Source organism: Limanda limanda, chromosome 15, assembly GCF_963576545.1.
Source record: "Limanda limanda chromosome 15, fLimLim1.1, whole genome shotgun sequence".
Classification (NCBI taxonomy): Eukaryota; Metazoa; Chordata; class Actinopteri; order Pleuronectiformes; family Pleuronectidae; genus Limanda; species Limanda limanda.
Window position 1 is genome coordinate 5955551 of NC_083650.1, and position 19498 is coordinate 5975048.

General features: G+C 40.9%; 2 protein-coding genes across 3 annotated transcripts; both read left to right on the top strand.

Moving 5' to 3' along the window:
• Positions 1-1067: 1067 nt before the first annotated feature.
• Positions 1068-7470, top strand: LOC133020320 (transmembrane protein 26-like). Of its 2 annotated transcripts, none has more exons than XM_061086835.1 (6): positions 1068-1311; positions 2148-2235; positions 2449-2535; positions 3247-3458; positions 3656-3738; positions 5490-7470. In XM_061086835.1, the coding sequence occupies exons 1-6, from the start codon at positions 1121-1123 to the stop codon at positions 5777-5779; spliced, it is 951 nt and encodes a 316-aa protein (XP_060942818.1). In that variant the 5' UTR covers positions 1068-1120; the 3' UTR covers positions 5780-7470. The 2 variants fall into 2 exon arrangements, with proteins under 2 accessions (XP_060942818.1, XP_060942820.1); XM_061086837.1 differs by having other exon boundaries at positions 3250-3458.
• Positions 7471-9715: 2245 nt separating this feature from the next.
• perp (p53 apoptosis effector related to pmp22) lies at positions 9716-19384 on the top strand. The gene is made up of 3 exons (XM_061086838.1): positions 9716-10075; positions 16314-16454; positions 17592-19384. The coding sequence occupies exons 1-3, from the start codon at positions 9871-9873 to the stop codon at positions 17801-17803; spliced, it is 558 nt and encodes a 185-aa protein (XP_060942821.1). The 5' UTR covers positions 9716-9870; the 3' UTR covers positions 17804-19384.
• The last annotated feature ends 114 nt before the right edge of the window (positions 19385-19498 follow it).

The following is a 19498-nucleotide window of genomic DNA, read 5'->3' on the forward strand; positions in this document are numbered from 1 at the left end:
TAGTTTATACTTATTGCTGTCGGACGGTTCTCTACACACTTCTCCTTCCCTCACTGGCTTTGTGTGATTGTACTGGGAGGATCTGCCTCTTATCAGCTTCTATTATGCTTTTTCAGGTCCAGGTCATAAATTACAGTTGGCTGCTGTTAGAGCGTCACAGGAAGTGCTCTCCAGCATGTTTGTCCTTGTGAATGAATAGGTTACGTGACACTGCCCTCTGCTGGGCACTCGGCAGAGTTCGAGCTGCTCTCGTGGATTCAGTTTTGAATCGCTGAATAAGCTGAATGAGCTTTTCTAAGATATTTCACTCGGTTATGACAGCGGCTGATCGAGTCCTGATATGTCAAGCACCTATCTGACCCATTTCTGCCGGTGGAAGAAAAAGAGACGGCTGCTATGTTAGGAAATTACAATGAGTAATTGTTATGATAAAATAAAAAATCTTAATCTTATCATTTTGAGAAGGTAATTTATTATTTTTTAGATATGTTTAGTCATTTTTTTTGAGAAAATAAGTCATTTATTTCAGGTAATAATTGAGTTAGTATGTCAGTAGTTTTACAGTAAATATAGTATTTTGTCATTATTTTTAAATAATTTATTTAAAGATACCAAGTCATTATTTTTAGATAATTTATTTAAAGATAAGATATTGACTCATTGTTTTTGAGATACTAAGTTTTTCTTAGTAAGTCATCATTAAGAGTTCGTAAGTTATTATTTGGAAAATGTTTTTTCATTGTAGGAACTTACAGATTTAACAAAAGTTTGGAAATGTAGAAATTCACGGTCACTGTCAAAAACTCTTTGTGTGGGCGGAGCTTCAACTTTGGGGACTTGGTAAGAAAACTTCATGCACCTCTCTCTCTCTCTCTCTCTCCCCCCTCTCTCTCACTCTCACTCTCCCTTTCTCTCTCTCTCTCTCTCTCTCTCTCTCTCTCTCTCTCTCTCTCTCTCTCTCTCTCTCTCTCTCTCTCTCTCTCCTATCTCTCTACCTCCCTCTCTCTGCCCTTCTCTCTCTCTCTCTCTGCACACTCTGGTGTATTGTTTGCACACTCTGGTGTATTGTTCGGCTGCAGAGCCGCAGTTGTGTAGAGCTGATCTGGAACCAGCCTGAGTGATGAGCCTGTGTAAGTTCATAAGTGCGATCATTACCAGGGGCTTGTTCGTCCTCGTCTCCCTGGCCGGGGTGTGGAGGGTGACATGGGTGAAGAAAGATCCGAACTACTGGCTCCTGACTTTCCTCTTTCTGCCGCTCGTCCTGGAAATGATCATCACCCTGAAGAGGCGGAGGGGAGAAGACTACAAATGGTGAGATGCAGTGTTGTGGTATTTGAATAAACAGCAGCCTGTTATTGAGTTGAATCTTGTCTAACTGTTGTATTTGTACATGATGGAATGCATTGATACCCTCAGTCGACCCCCACCCCCCAGCCTGTAGGGACCCTGCATCCTGCTCGTCCCGCTGCTGCTATTGTCTAACCTCCCCCGGGACACTGAGGAGGGGTCCTGCCCCTTAACTTTTTATTCCTGGAAGTCAACTTTCAACCGTCTCCCTCCATGAATGAACGTCATTTTCTTGACATGTAACCTACAGTTATTTTTTTGAAGTATAACATTTGAGAAGCAAACGCCCATTTATGAAACATTTACAAGAAACAGATGTTTGTACAGGAGCATCCTGAGGTTTTAAAGTGAAAGAAATGAAATATGCAGCTGTGTGGCTGTGAATGGTGATCACTTTTCTTATTGATGAAATTATTTAGCTCTGTTGTTAAACAAGTAAGATGAGTCTAAAGCAGCTTGTCGCCAGGGGAATGTAGTCAAACTGGAAATTCCTGTTACCGCAGCAACGCATTAGGCCCATTACACACACAATATATATATATAGAATGAAAATAAAAAATGTCCAGAATACAGTATAAACATATACAAGGTTAAACTAAAAATCTTATGTTACTCAAATGTACTTAAAGTAAAGTAAAGTAAAAGTACTAGTGAGTATATCCTCCTCCCTATAATGCAACCATCTCCTACATCGCCACGGCTGAGTCTGGATCAGCGGATCATTTATCGAAGGTGTTGCATATTCATTATTCATCGTTAATTCCATATGTCCTTATGAATCTGTGCTGGTTGTCTTTCAGGTTCTCTCCTCCGATCTTTATGTTCCTCATCAGTATCATTCCATCCATCTGGCTCCTGGAGCTCGAACCCAAGGACAGCGAGACTCAGGTTCTCCACAACAGAAACAAAAAACTCTTAGTCAGCGTGTAACACTTCAGAACAGCAGTTCTCATTTCTTCCAAACCTAATCTAATAACAGATGTTGGAGGGCGCTAACATAAAGTTGCAGTTGATAATTGATTAATTTATTGATTCTTAATTTTAAATTATTTGCTGTACCAAGAGAGAAGTATGAGCGTTTTCCTCCTCGTCTCTTTTCAGTGCAAAAAAGTTGACTCTGACAGCGTGCTCAGAACATTCATGACGAACGACACCCTCGGGAACTTCACAGACCTGGACTACCTGAAGGTAAAAAAAAAGAAGATCATTACTCTTCACTTTGGCTTTGATAGTAGAATACAAGAGAAGGGTGATTCAGGTTTTTTTTTCTCACAGTGAATTTCTAAGAAACCTCTTACAGGGTAGTTTGGAGATATAGGGGTAGTGAAACCAATGAACAGTTCCAATGAACAGCAAACTAGGATTTCTTTCACGTTCAGTGTCACGTCATCACCTTGAGGCTGCCGGGCATTCAGACTCCAGGAAGTCACCCACCCCCTGGCACAGAAATAATCATGCATGTGACCTCCCATAGAAAACACACATTGACATTATAACTTTTGGCCTTGCGTGCCTCAAACAAACAATATTTAAAGTGATCTCCAGACATTCTCCAGAAAACACAAATGTCCCAGTGAGAGCATCCAAACATTCCTCGAGAACATTCTGCCAAACAAATACAATATAAAAAATACAGTAGAAGTATTTCAGGACGGAAAAAGCAGTTCCATGCACGTAGAAGACGTTGATGACAATGCTGAGAACTTTCTGTGACAAGGGCTATAAACAAAGATATGTGATCCGTGCAGAGGAATTCCAGTAACGTGTTGTATCCTGCCTCTGGCTGCTGCTCCAGAGATCTCAGTTTGGATGTGAATGTGTGAAAGGTGCGGGCCACCTTTGGGGTTCATGGGAATACAGTGTCAACAAAGAAATGACTGAATGTCTCTTTTACACCAGCAGCGTATCAACAAGACGTTGTCATCTTTCTGCCCCAACGAATGGATCCTGGCTCTCCACCAGATCCTGCTCATCCTCCTCATCGTGGGGAAGTGGCTGCTCCCCCTGGGGGGCGGAGTTACCCGCGACGAACTCTCGCAGCTTCTCCTGATCTTCATCGGCACGGCCGCGGACATCCTTGAATTTACGAGTGAGACGCTCACGGACGTCAAGTGGGTGGCCATGTTACTTCCCGTACTTGTTTCATAGATTTATGGGCGTCGACACTCACCCTGTGCATGAGTACGTTCACACTTATGTGTACATCGTAGAACTCAAGCAGGTTTCAAATGAAGTTACCCAATCTGTGCCCACATGTCAAATCTGCAAAGTTTACTGAAACTACTAACTTTTATGTTTCCGTGTGCAGAGACACAGACAGTCGTGCGATGGTCTACGTTATTTTAGGTGTATGGACTTGGAGCATGTTGCAGTTCCCCTTACATTTGTCCGGTGAGTGCTTCATTCTGGTAATCCAATAACTCTGATACGTACTAAGCAGTTGCAGCTGTTTGTTGTTGTACGCATCCCATTCCCATTGTGGGACCATCTCAACAACGTGTTTAGAAATTGGTCAAACATCCCAAAAAGTCAAGTTTCCACACAAGTTCTGTATGTGAACACTGAGAGTTAGTTTAGCTGCTTTTCTATCTGTGGCCAAGTCCAATGAATGTCCCCCAGCTTTGAATAAACCACAAGAGTCCTGTCAGAGATATGGGAAGGTCCCTACTTTTCGACCTATAGTTCTAAAAACAGAAATGAGCAACAGGAAAGGCTGGGAGACTCCAGCAGTTTCTATAAATGCAGAAAGTCTTAAAAAGGAAATCCAGTCTCACATGTTTATTACATTTCGTGTCCACTTCTTATCTTTGGCCGATTATGGGAAATAATTATCAGTCAAAGGCCCAAGGATAGTCATTTTGTTTGTTGTTTTTCTGAAAGTTAAAACAACAGAGGTTTCATGAAAGAATGAAGAAAGAGTTTAGTCTGATCAGGAACAGCAGAACTTTGTTCTCGGAAAAGACAACTCACACTAATGATCTCAATTATTCATAACCTTGACTTGAATAATTCACAAATAGATGTTGAGATTCTTATCTATGAGTCTACCTTCATAATGCACAGAGCACTTAGTGTTTGAATGCACACTACAGTTTATAAATTAAGCGACTCTTCCTTTCATTGTGTTCTGTGAAGGCCAGCGAACCCAAGTTTAAATCCCACGGAGGCAAGGAGGCTGAGGATGGTTAGAGGAATATTTCTTGCAGGGTTAAAGCAATGGGATTTGAGCAGGGCAGGGGGCCCCAGCTCTTCCCCCTATGCTGAGTATAGGGGAAAAGCTCGGGCGGAGCCAAGCAATGTGTCGGGGGGGAAAGGAAGCTGAGCCGAGCGGGGTCCAGGAGCAGAGGAGCAGGGTTGACAGGGCGAAGGTCCGGAGACGGGGGAAGAGGAAGAGGAAAGGAAGAGGAGAGCGGGTTATGCAAGGGTTCAGGCAACAAGCTAAATTTTGTTTGGGGTTTAGTAAAAGTCTCCTTCACAGGATGGGACGGAGCAGGAAAACTGCTCCGGTTCCAGAACACACACACATGCACACACACATTGAGGGAGAGAGACTGCATGCAAGGCAGAGGAGGAGGGCTTGAAATGTACAGTGTGTGTTGGTATTTTTATCTTCATAAGTAGGTGTAAGTCTTTTTGTGTTCACACGTCAGAGTTTCATCTACTTTTCAACCGAAATCCCTCTCGATCATATCACAGGCTCTTCATTAGTTGATGGAGTTGAGCTCTGTTATCAGGGAACTCTCGCCCATTGTCGTAAAAGTTCACAGTTTGTTCTTGATTCCCGATGAAGATCATGTGATATGACAGAAAGCCAGTTACTAAGTGAACCTTGTGTTAAGGTTGTGCTCTTCAACGTTTATTCACATTGTGGAACAAAACCTTTTTTTTTAAAATTAAAATACAAGAAAGATAATCATTGATAGAACATAAGATAAGATAAGATAAATTAAGATAAGTTAACTTACCTAAATGACATTTTTCCCCAAACACTTAATGTTATCTTGGAAGCAGTTGTATAAAGCAGTTGTTTTCCATCCAAAAATAGCAGTAAAAGCTGGTATGCGGAGTGCAACACATTACTCCTGCTCTCAGTTTCCTTCCAACGTCAACATCTTGTGTTTTTATCTCTTTATTTTTAAAAGTGGTGACCTCCAAGCCGGACATGGAGAATGAGCAGGGCGTCCAGGAGACTTCCCTCTTGACCAAACACAGCAGAGATATGTGGAGCATCATGGAGGCCTTGTTCATCCAGGACGGACCCTTCCTGGTGGTCAGGCTCACCGTCATGATCTACTTCAAAGTCTTCCACCAGATGTTGGGATTCTTCGCCATCAAAAACTTCCTGGTGGTCATACTGAACCTGTACAGGCTGACTCTGATATACCAGGACTGCAGAACCTCCAGCAGAAGCAGGGACACCTATCTCCCGTGAGTCTGCAATGAGATCAAGGGGAAGACGGGACGGAGAGACCTAAAGTTTTGCACTCACAGTTGAAGGGAAACAAGCTCAGGATGAGAAAAATCTGTGAATAATTAAAGCTGCTGCAAGCAGAGAACAGTTTCCTTACACTTGCGATGGGATGAAGCTGTCAAGTTGACTTCCCTCAACTTGAAGCTCACACTACACGTCATTTACCCTCAATTCTAATGTAGCTGCTTTGACAGAAGAGCTGATGCGACATTGAAATCAAAGAAATCACCGGCAGAGGGTCAAGAAAGTTAAGGAGAAGAGGGAAGCAGAGCATAACAGGAAAAGGATGTGAGAGATACCCTGATAAGTTTACGTGTAAACAGATTATGCACATTACTAAAGCAGCCAGCACAATACAGTGTAAGAATGAAGTCCCAGAGCACAACAGTCTGCTTATCAACGCAACACTTCCAGTAAGTGAAGCCAAACTGCTGCTCGTACAAGGACTGGCCAGATTTCTCACTGTGTGATGCCCAGAGGACAGGAAGAGAGGAGGACAGAGAGACACAGTATACTCAATGACACTGATGCTTTCTGGCTGTTGACAGAGACTGAGATTGGAGAACAGTTTTCCTCCCCCATTTATTTACTTTCTGTGTATTTACTTTTGCACAGATAAATAACAGCCCATAATGCAACACATTCCAGAGTCCACTCGGCAAATTCAGCTCAACGCGATGTAACGTATACGCCACACTGTCCAAAAACTGCTTACTTCCCTTCCCAGCCAGATTTAAGTGCTCTGACCTTCACTACACTTTACTTAAAGGTCTTATACTTGAATTGAACACACATAAAACCAAGGTTTTAAAGTAATGAAAGAAAAATACTGTCATGTCTCTGCTTTTAATCCATTATTGAAAATGTCACAGAGTATAATGAATACCTTTGACTACCTGACCAACTTATCTGAAGTACTTTCCTGTCCTCTGTTGGAAAATTGAAGTTGAAGCTGATGATGTGATTTTCAGGTTTGCATCTGTTTTTAAGCTTGAACCTCGTCATTCTGCCCCTGTGATGTTTACACTCATCTTTACATCCTGTGTGTTAAAGCTGGGTGGTCTCCTCTGACTCGATTGGCTGTTATATCTTTTTATTCACAAAGCTCTCATTTGGATTCTTCCTTCTTACGTTGCCTCTGTGATAATCTTTGGTCTTTATTATGATCAAACCTCTTCCACAGTCCTGGCTGAGGACCACAGGTGACTAGGCCTTTTCTGTCGGGGCTCCTACTCTTTGGAACGATTCGCCCTGAGGAGATCTGTCTGAAAAACTCTTTATCCTCTTTTAAATCTCTCTGAAAGACGCGATTCACAAGTGTCTTTTCGAATCATTTATGTTTTATAATGTTTTATATTATCATATTTGTACTTTTGAACTGTCTCCTATTATTTGCCTTCAATGATTTAATGTTTAATAAACACCACCCTTGTTTAATTCTGTGTGTTACTTTTTAACTACTTTAAAATAATTGTGGATCTTTGAATGTTTTGTATCTTTTAAGTCATTTATATTGTTGCTCATTATTACTGTAAATGAGGGTCAGCCCCTTATAATGTTAACCACTGACTTAATAAGGGAAGTTATAAGTCACTGCTCATGTGGCTGGACTTGACAAAACCTAAATAAAATAGTACAAACCATGGTAAGAATTTTTATATTTACTTTGCATTCTTTTACAAAATTAGTCTTATACACAGGCAGTGATTCATGGAGATGAGAATACTTTATAATGAAGTATTCTGTGGCACACCTTGTACTATTTTGTATTAGCATGTATTTATTCTACCACTTACTGTTAAATACATTAACTTAAATATAGATAAACACAAAAACAGATACAGACAGATACTGTGAGATGATCCCTTATAATAAAACAAATATCCTCTCAAGGTTTAATATAAGATCAGTTTGAAATGAGAACTCCCATTGAACGGTTTGAATCTTGTTTTGCAAACATGTTGCACTGGCGCCGCACTGTGGACATCAGAGTATCAGCAGTTGAATTGGAGTTTTTCACAGTGAATCACCGTCTCAATTACTGACTCAATATTACATCATCATCAGTTTTATTTGCATGTTGACAGACTACAGCAGCCTCAGGTTGTATCCAGGTGTCACTCCCTGTATCGCCTCACCTCTGACGTTCAGGCGTAGAGACGCCGTCTGTGACCCAACTGTAAGAAAACGGTTTCTTTAACACTAACATTTAAAATAGGAAATGTTAACCTACATCATCACATATTAATGTTTTCTGAATCTGCGAAAGTTGTACTTGTGAAGCTTGAAGCAGAATGTCAAAGATAAAATCCAACGCTTTCTCCCATTGTGGTCTTCCATATATAAATTAATTAGTAATGCAATACCTGCCATGCTTTAATACCATCAAATCCATACAACAAATACAATATGTATTAATCAAGAATGATATGGAGAATAAAACCACTCAAAAAAGGCATTTACAGTGGACAGATGAACAATGCTGGAGAAATACTATAATTATGTCTATAGCTATAATTACGGTTCTTGCCTGCAAGATGAATCCTGAACGTCCTGAATCTCTCCCTCTTTTGTCTTTCCTTCTCTCACTCTCACAGCTCAGCATGTATCTATCTACCTGTTGTACCAGTTTTTATCTGAAGTTTACCATCATGATCACTTTTTAAGAGTTTTAATCAGGCACCTCAGCAGCTACAACCTTTAACAAACATGTTATTTAACATTTAATAGGTTACAAATTATATACAAACTTTATAGTATCAAAACAAGAAATTATGACTATAAATAATAAAAATGTGTCATCTGGGTACAATATCAATGTGGATCAGGATAACATACAGATGTGGGCCACTTCAGGCAGTGATGTGACCTTAACAAAATGGATTTGACCCTGAAGGGGCCCATATGGTAAATAGGGAATATGGCCCAAATAATACAATACTAACTTGGGCCACCTTCGGTTGATATGGGATATTGCTGTGGCCCACTTGTTGTCCAGATCCGGCAAATAGGAGTGGAGTGCCCAAGTGCCATCATAGGTTTATGTGGGCTGAATGTGGGTCAAATCTATGAGGGGTTGGGCCCCAAAACAAATGTATCAAAAGGGTTATATTTCCCATAACCAACGATTACTCTTTCTTCCTAAAACTAAAGTTGTTTTGTGTTCCAATTTAAAATTTTTGCAAATACCTATAAACATTTACAGTTGATAAATGAACAATGCTGGAGAAATACTATAAATATGGTATTTATAGTAGACCCCCCAAACCGTTGGGGGGCATGTGCCTCGTCCGGTTGGGGTGAGCACAGGCAAATGGGGCAGAGAGAGATTGTCATATTTAAACGGTGTTCGACTGGTTGTTATAACAAGTGAATAAGAGCAGTTATCTGTCAACTCTCCCTACTCACATACATTATACAACATCCTCTCTGAAAAGCATATATAGCATAAACCACATAGTGGAGTGGACAATTACTATTTCTTTACCTCTGGTTTTATTTTCATTTTACTTGTTTTTTCTTTTTTCTTTCCTCTTTTAATTTAATAAATTATGTATGTTATCAACCATTTATTCTTATTCTTATCCCCCCCTCTTTTTCTCTTGGAGTGAGCACTGTTTGATGTTTGTTGTTCTTTATATGCATTGTACACTGTACTTGAATACCATGTATAACAACATTGTATACAGTTGAAAAATGGACAAAGAAAGTAACTGTCTGAAAATGCATGTTGTTTTGTTGAAAACTAAATAAAAAATAAGTTAAATGTGTTCGACTGGTTGTTATAACAAGTGAATAATATTGTGATCCACGCCTGGTTCCTCCCGGTTGTAACATGACACCTGACCTCACTCTGCTTTCACTAGCCCGGCCTCTTCAGGTCCCGGAACAGGTTGCACCACCAGCACACAAGGGTGGGGCTCTCTCGTCCTCTCAGCTCCTACACGCAGACAGACACACGCAGACAGACAGGAGCAGCTCACTCGACGGTCTCCAGCTTCCTCCTCTTGTCTCCGGTCTCCACCACCTTCCTCCACACACCGCCCTTCACCATGTTCCGCTGCGGGATCGCGTACCCCCGGTGCAGGTGGATCGTTCCCCTGCTGCTGCTCTTCGCCATTATTTTCGACATCATCGCCATCGCCGCCACCTACGGATGGGTGGAGGACGAGGACGCCAAGTCCCACTACGCCAGCATGTGGGAGCAGTGCCGGGGCAGGAACGACCACTGGAAATGCGAGTCGCTCATGGAGATGTGTAAGTGTCGGATTGCACCGTGGGACACACACACAACACAACACAACACACACACACACACACACACACACACACACAGAGAGTAGCATGACAACAGAGAGGAATGCATGTTTTAATGGGGCTGATCAAACCAGCTGAACCAGTGCAGGTCTCACTGGGATGTTAGATTCAACATGCACACTCTGTAAAACTGGAGGGATTCGAACTCTGTCCACAAACAGACACTCCGGGCTGAGCAGAGGAGAGAGAGACAGAGAGAGAGAGATAGAGAGACAGAGAGAAAGAGAGAGACAGAGCGAGAAAGAGAGACTGAAACTGACCTTTGGTCTTCACTGTGTGCATGAGGCTGGATTCAGTCCTACGTGACTTAGTCAGACAGAGTTACCTCTTCCCAATAGGACCGAGTATCCTTCATCGTAGGAAAGGACTGGGCTTCACAGGCAAAAGTCAAAAGAGAGAAAAGTTTTAAACAGAGTTGTGACCATCGTTTGTGGTTCCTCGAGACTTAGAGATTTATGCTGTACTACTACAGCAAGGTTGCGAAATGTGACAAAAGACGTAGCTTGATTTACAACGTAGGATGAGACAAACACACACATTCCAAGTCTGTGTGAATTCACTTTGGAGATTTTTGGACCCTACAGTTTGTCTGTTGCCTTTACAGGTTCACAACATATTGTTTACAGTAAGGAACAACTTCCCACAACTGATTCATATGTAGTAACCCTCTCATTAATATCCTTTACTGTGGGGAATGACAAGGTGTTTGTAGGCTTATTCAAAGAAGTGAAGTTAAAACACAGAAAGGGGATAGTTATTTATTTTATCCTCAAGTTTTACACCAGACAAATATTTACAACATTAATTTGAAGGAACAGTTTTTTGCATAATGGAAAGGTTTGTTCTTTCATAGATATCAGTTCCTTAAATACACCACATTATTTTCATCAAGATTTGTTAATACCCTGAGAAAACAGTCAAACTATTTTCACCCTATTTCACAACGTCAAAGAAAGTGAAGTGAAATTCCAAAGTTGAATGCGTACTTTCCCGACCCAAATCACATCCTTTATCCAAGCGTCGTGGAAATCCGTTTAGTTCAAACCCTCCTTCGAACAATCAGACAGGGGTGAAAACACAACCTCCATGTTGTAGGTTATAGTCGACGACTTATTGTAAAACACAACAAGAGAAACACGTATTTATTATTAGAGGAGCATTTAGCCGAACACCTCAGGCAGACTTAAAGAATATTTTAAATAGTTTGTGATCTACACCCGACAGAGAGAGGGTGAGAAGCAGAGTTTAAGATGTCTGCATGTCTGACATGGTAACACAGATAAGACTATTTATAACTGTTGTGTCGTCCAAACAACAAACTGAGCTTCGTTGAACAATAGATTATTTTCACAGCAGCCATTTTGACATGAAATGATACCTAAACACAGCTGTATCTATAAGTATATATCTACATGTGTATATATAAGTAACGCTTATGTTTAAAATGCTGAAAAAGGTCTTTAACTTTATTATAGGAATTGAGTGCAAACCTTTCAGGCAGATATCAACACGTCAACACTGGCGGTGGTGCTGATACAGCATTAAGGAGAAATTCAAATAAAATGACTAAACAGAAAGGGACATCAGAAATAAAAGATCTCTCGCCGTGAACTGAAACAACGTCTGTTTTCATTCTCTCTCCCTCTCCGCTTGTATTTGAGTTGTTCCCCAGCCAAAGCCACCAAACAACGCCTCTGTTGTTGCTCTTATCAGACGCTGTCGAAGCCGCTGAGCTAGTATCACCTCAACCCATTTTATGATCTGCAGAACACGTCAACGAGACCAGTCGTTCTTTTTTTCTGATGATTTCCACCAGTTTGCTCACTACCTGTTACAGGTTAATGGTGTCAGTGCGTCTGGAGAATCCTCAATCAAAGCTCTGATCACCTAATATTCCCGATAGTAGCAAAGATTATCGGTTTTGAGATAAATGACTGTTAACAACTCTGCACTAAGGGAAGTGTTAAATCGAAGCCCGACCTCAGGGCTGTTTGAAGTGAGCCTTTGCCAACTCCCGGACACAATCTGGCACACAGATCAATTTGTACCTAATGAAGTGTGGTGTAGGGTATATTGATAATGGATTGACAGGCTAAGCTCCTTTTCTAACAAAAATGTGATGAATTTCTAGGTTCTTATGAACGAGAGTTGGTTGCTTTTCTTGGTCTATAAAGGCGTCACCTTGTCCTCTTAAGACATGGTGATGTGTATTTTTTCCCATTTTATATTGTAGAGGATTCATTGAGAAAACGATCGTCACATCAGTGGATAATGAAAATAGTTGGAGCAACCTTGTGTGCAAAAGTTCACTGTGTGTCCATATAATGTAAGACTACAGCCATAGTTGTTGTTGTTAATATAGAAAACCTTTAAAAGTGGTATCGAGACGTACAAATGTGTGAATGTAGCTGTTACAGCGCACGTGTTTCTTTGTTATTGATAATACCTCAACTTAGAGCTGAACAGGAAATCATTTTATTGTTTTAGTTTTTTTTGTGAACGTACTTAACTGTCTACTTAACATCTGGAGAGTTGTTGACTATCGCCTTGGGCCTTGAGAAACTTAGGTTTTTCATTAAATTGGGTGGAATCGGTAAATAAACGGTTCTTCTGCTCCACTCTCCTCAGCAGCAGAGAATCCTTTTAGAAATTATCAGCGTGAACTCCAAACACACAGTTCGCAATGTAAACTGTTGTGGAGGCAGGGCTTTACTTCCTGTGAGCTTGTGAGACCACACATTGTTTTTCAGGAATTCTCTGGTCTCGCTTGAAGTCGTAGATCAAGATGTTTTCTTTGTGTGAGCTGCTGCCGTTTTTGTCTGAAGCAGTCGAAACAAAAGACGGCCTCAGCTGCCAAAAGGCCATTGGCTGGATCAGTGAAACTTTTTGACTCTGAGCTCCCCTGAGAATTCTTGAATCAGGGCTCTGTCCTGAATAGTTGTGAAGGTTTATATGTTCTGAGCTAAAAAAACGAGGAAACAACCAAGAGCAGCACAATTGATGGTGTGCGGATGTAGGATGTAGTGAGTGTTGGCACCAAGCAGACTCCATGTCACTGTGTTCAGGCTCCAGTTGGGAACAATGGGAATAAACATGTTTTCATTCGTTGGTATGAGTGCATCATGGAGAAAAAATGTGGAAAGTAGATTATAACATTTTTTCATATAACTTCCAACCCTTGTGTTATTTGACTCTGTCAAATTACTCAATGAACCAGTATTTTCATCGTTGTTAAATCTATTGACCATTTTTTCCAATTTTGTTTTCGTTCCAAATTACCCAGCTTTGTTTGTCCAGAGCTCGAGGTGGTCATCAAATTGAAATTCAATTTTTGTATCCCTTTGTTATTTATATTTGTGTCTTTTATCTGATATTTGAGAGAGTGAAACCAGTTGGCTGCCATCTTTGCAACGACTTCTGGGAGTTAGTCAGGGTAACAAAACCAGGCTAATATTTGAATGAATGGGTAAAGAGCCACACCTTCATGTAACGACTACATTTACACAATCACTTGTCCAATCTGATTAAAAACGACTTAAAAAGTTTGAAGGATCTTAATGTTTCATATCAACGTCTTAAGTGTGTGACAGTTTTAGATAGATGCAGTTGATATCCTCCACTTCCGTGTTTATTCCAAGTTCCCACACTTTGTAATTCTTTAAAGTTTGGCTGGAGATTTGCGGTTCAGTGGGAGTGGCCGACCATGTGTCATAACATTTTAGAGATTAGTCTCCTCAGGATTGTGAATGTGGTTTGTCTGCTCGGGATTTCACCTTAGAACTTGTTCCGAGGACAGTGAGCTGAGTTTATTCCTGCTGCCCAAAGGAAATCATTATCCACGTTTGATAAACATGAGCCTTGATTGTAAGACCAGAAGGTTCCCCAGACGTGGAAGATATTACACATTTCTCAGTACTGAGATTTGTGTGTGTTTGCATTTGTGGACCCCAAAAAACCTTGTAGTAATTGTACTGATTGTGTTAAATGCAGCCGGATATCCTTAGTTTTGATCAGAGGTGGGATTCAGAAGCCGAAACAACTGGATGATGTGATGTGAGCATGATCGAGACTGGCAGTTGGAGTGTTTACCCGTGACACATACAGGCACCCACACCCAGACATGAATTAGTTTACACAGTGTACAGAACGTTCCCAGACTTACAATGGAAACAGGTACAGACATGAGGACACCATGCAACAATGCTAAAAAATAAAACTGGAATGTGACTCAGTAGAGCAATTAACCATTTCATTTCACTAGATCCCAATTTCTATTTGGATCTGCATCAAATTACACACACTCATAGATATCAGTCCACTGAATATGTATGATTTTTATCATTAAGCTCCGTCCTTTATTATTCTTTCAGAAATTAACAAAAATGTTAAAAAACTCTATATTTAGCAATGCAGAAAAAGAAAATCCTGAATCTGCAGCCAATCTGGATCCTCACTGAAATGAAATGGGTTCTTCCCAGTCGCATAACACATCCGAACAAGTTTTGTGCTAATCGGTCAGTAGTTTTTGTGGAATCCTGTTTTCAAACAAAAAAATTGACAGGAACTTCTAGGAATGCAATAGAAATGCTTCTAGTTTATGACCGCAGAAAGTGCAGGGCACTTCTTTGTTGGATTTAAATGTTTGACCCCCTTTTGGGAGAACAGTGTTATTCTTTTCAACAGAAATTGCTCAGACAGAACATTTAGTACGAGTTTCTTGATGCTTTCGGTGTGGCAAGCTGATTTCTGCAGTTAGGTGATTGTTATATAAATGTTATGTGGGAGAGTCAGAGATTTGCTGTGCAGCTGAAATCATCAGCGATGTTATGTTGCTGGACAGTGTTATCTGGAACACGGATAAATAAAGGAAACAGTGATGGTGGCTGCAGTTTGTCTATTTAAATCAGGGTTTTGTGTGTGGGTGTCTGGCTGTACTTTAATAACAACATCTACTCTAGAGATGATATTGCACTGATTTGTTTTTGTTATCATGTAATTCATTATTCATAAAATCATGGAGCAAAGAACTTTAATTAATGACCAGAAACGTATCATTATTTTTCACATGTTTAATAATCATTGTGTGTGAAGAGCTGCTACTTACAAACTGTACTAGTGGGTTTTATCATGTTAAAGCTCAGGTTGAGCCTGATTTTGTTTTCATGGAATTTGAAGTGAAAGTTTTGCAGAGTCCATGTGAACGCTGGAGTGAAATGTTTGCAATCTTGAACGCCATTAAACATTGTTGTGAGTAAAATAAAGGATTGAACCTGTTTAACTAGTATTTGTGTGTGTGCATGAGCATGAATAGAGAAGTGCCTCAGGCTTAGGTAGGAAGCAAGTTTCTTGAACATACACACACCCTCATATAGGTGTGAATAATTTAGGGTGTTGGCTGATCCAGTAACAGTGAACTGTGTGTAACAGTTTGATGACAATCCACACGGTGGGTTTGGCTTCAGCCACATAGAAGACACTTTTTAGGATTATCTGCACCAGTTTATTACTCATAACTATCATCAAGTTTATATTTTGAGAAAACTCAACCTGCATGTTCTGGTGATGACAGAGGTCCTGTGAAACCTGGTCAGAAGAAGTCAGCAGAAAGTCGAGGAGTGACAGAGGGTGAATGTGCTGTGAAGGGTGTGGCGGCTCCACTCCCTCTCTGTCGATATCGGCTCGAGGCTCACACGCCTGAGGAATGTGCCGTCATGTACAAATGTTGTTGGGTAAGAGAGAGAGCGAGATCACGCGAGCTGCAGAAATGAGAACAGAGCACGAAGACATGTTGCTGCTAGTTTCAATAACAAACACCCAGGATTTGGTTCATTTCTGGCATTTCGCCTTTATTGACATGACGATAAGCATCACATGGGGAGAGAGAGAGATGCAGGACAAGGCAGGACACGCGGCGCACGGCCGAGTCGTAACTGATCCCACGAAGACTCGAGCTTCAGTGTGCAAGACTTCAGAGACTTCAGAGACTTCAGGAGGAAAAAGAGCGGTGTTAACGTAGTGTGAAAACAAATATAACGTATCCTATTATTGTTTCAGGATATAAATGCAAAAAATATTACTGAAATTTTTATAGAGGCCTAAAGAACATAAAATGCATGTAAACTACACACTGTGCTCGAACACGTGACTAATTTGTGTGTTTGTTTGTGTTGGACTCCAGCTTGGGCCCAAGCAGTGGCTGCCCTGATGATCATCGGCCTCCTCATCCTCATCGTCGCCTTCATCCTCTCCTGCGTGGCTCTGTGCTGCTCGCTCAACATGTCTCTTCTGCCCCTCATAGCAATAATGTTGATTATTGTCGGTAAGAAACGCATGCACTCACACACACACACACACACACACACACACATACACACACACACACACACACACTAACCATAACCTTACCATGCCCAACTCGTGCTTAACCTACTGATCACAATTCACATCTAGTCCTTGTGATTCAGTGAACCCAACTTTATTTTTCTGTCTTCTAAAAACCATTTAAGGGCAGTAGGTGCACCGTTGTGGTGGTTTAGTAATGTGTGTGTGTGTGTGTGTGTGTGTGTGTGTGTGTGTTGGGGTATCACCAGAGTCATCAAAATCAAACAGATGTGGAGGTTAACAGTGTCATAGGTGTGAAAAATGTGAAAGTAAGAGCAACAAAGCCCGATGATGTGTGCACGCCTGACACAAATAGAGGACGTGCAAGGGAAAGGAAGTGGAGAAAGCAGAAAGTGCGTCAGCAGTTTTTGATGGAAGGGAGGGGTTTTGGTGTGACGTTACCATGGGAACAGCTGGCTCTGTCTGTTGATCTGACTGACTCATCACACACACACAGCTCTTCACTGGAAGACGGGCATGTGAAGCAGCCAGTCGTAACCCGCAGATGCTGTGATGTGTCAGTGTCTGTCAATGTGCTGAAGAGAGTTCACCTCACTCTGCCTCAATAAATGACGCGTGTATCAATCAGAAACCTGAGAGAAGAATATTAACAAATAAAACTGAGATCCCAACCACACTGGCAGTATCTGCTTGTGGTTCTTTCCTCTCACCAGTCATTAGAATTGTTTGATCTGTGGATCATAGAAATCAACCCAACATGCTTATATCACAGTTATATTGTGTTTATGTAGGATGGAATGTTTAAACCCAAGACTAAAAAAATAATTAATATTAACATATTGTCAGTCGCTATCGATAATTATCACAATGAATGTCAGATTATCATTAAGTTTAAAGGCTGATTTGTGCTCCAGAGTGAAGGTTGTAGTTTTCAATTCTTCTTCATGGGCAGAGAATTACAAAAAAGTGAAAACCTTTCAATTTATATCGGGTGCTGCCACCAAAAATAATAAAGAAAATGAGTTTGCTATTTACAATGACCATAACTCGTAGCGCACAGGGCCGCACAGAGAAGTTTGCCTCTGACCCTTTTTCCATCCGTGTCTCCCTGCAGTGGTCCTCCAGGTCATCGCTCTGATCGTCTACCCCGTCAAGTTCAACGAGGAGATCTTCGAGGGCACCTACTACTACACCTGGGCCTACGGCTTCGGGTGGGGCGCCACCATCCTCTGCATCGGCTGCGCCATCCTTTTCTTCTGCCTGCCGCGCTATGAGGACGAGCTGAGCGGCTTCGCCAAGAAGAAATACCTCTACACCTCCACTTAGAGACATTTCCTGCACACCCGCCCAGTCACAGCCACGTCCGCTTAACACTCTGAGCCGGACGTTGTCCCGGCCATTAAACATGTACAATTTCATCATATATCCACGATGCTGCAGTTAAAACCAGTTCAGCGATGGAGAAAACCTCATCTACCATCCAAGAGTGAAGTCAGAAGTCAGGCGTGATTCTTAGCAGGAGTGGACTGTGATTGGCGGGATCAACCGCTTTAATGTACTGACCTCTAGATTAAGTCAGCGTCATTGATGTTTTTTAACCATGCTATTTTTTTTACACATTGTGCATTTGACAACATATTGCTCACTTTTTACCTGTAGTCTTCAATGCAAGATCACCCAAGTGCACTTAACCTGAGGGGACCTCTTCCAGCTTCGTTTTCTCCTGATTTATCTTAGTGCTCATAAAAACTTTGGTAAAAGGGCAATTGAGGCTAAAAATTCGGCTCAGAATACTAAAGAAATCGTTAATCATCATTTGTTTTTGTGCACTAAATGAGAGTTTCTCTGTTCTTCAGTGTGTCTTCGCTGTGCGTAAGTGAGCAAAAGCTTAGACTCAGCAGCTGAATTTAATCTATACATATGCTAATATATGTAGTTTTAGCTCTGCACCTTTTTAATGCATTTTTCTATAATTCTCGTTTGACTTTTGAGATCTTACTGACTTATTACCAAAGGGGTATCACTGTGGAGTTTGCTGTGCTGTCTTCGTCCCTGTTTTGAACACTATTATTATTATTATTCCTGTGTCGTTGCGGATGCCTTATATGCTAGCGAAGAGGAGACGTGTGGGTTTTTTGACTTGGCTGCAGTTGTTGTTTCTGTCATTTTTAGCTGAAAGCAAATTTAGATTCAGTTTCAATTGAACTTTAGTATTAATCTGTTTACCTGAGAACGGTTTTACTTTTTTCCTCTAACGGTCCAAATGTACGTCCTTGTCAAAGATTTAAAGGGAACAATATAAACTCTCATCCTGTGTTTTCCATGTCTTCGCTTCAGAGTGGGTGCATTTAGAAAAAAGACCAACATATTTTTATATTGAGTCACTTGGAAAAAACACTAAAAGTATTCATGTTTTGATGCCATCGTCTGGTTTGATGAGACTATGAGACGGAGGTATAAAATCCTCAGGCTTCTTCTGCTGTGTCGAATGTATTATCAAACTGGTGAGTCTGGTTTTACTGCCTCTCACTTGTTCGCAGTTACATTTTTCTCAGACCAATTTTCTGCCTGAACACGACCAAATTATATTGTTTCGTTGCATGAGCGTTCAAAGGGAAGATCTGTGACTGTTCTACAATAAGCATAAGCGTAAGGGCGGATTCAGGCAGGTCTACACTTGAAGAAACTCTCTCTGTGTGTCTCAAACATGCTTTTAACCACAGGAGTAAATCTGTTTCCAGCTCCGACTTAAAAAAACTAAAAAATCCTCATTAGTGCGTGTTTGGGGAAAAAACGTCACTTTCATCCACTTCTAGAAACCTCCCAGCTATTTTCTGCTGTAGTATGAACTGATTATTTTTGGTAGTCTGTACATTTGAATTCAATAAAGAATTACAGTATTTTGAAGAGTTTACTTGGTTATTTTTATTTTATTAGTTACTGACACTGTGCATGTCTATTGTCTATGATTGGGGAGAAGTTGGAGAAAAGGAGCAGAAGAAGAAAAAGGGGTTGTGTGAA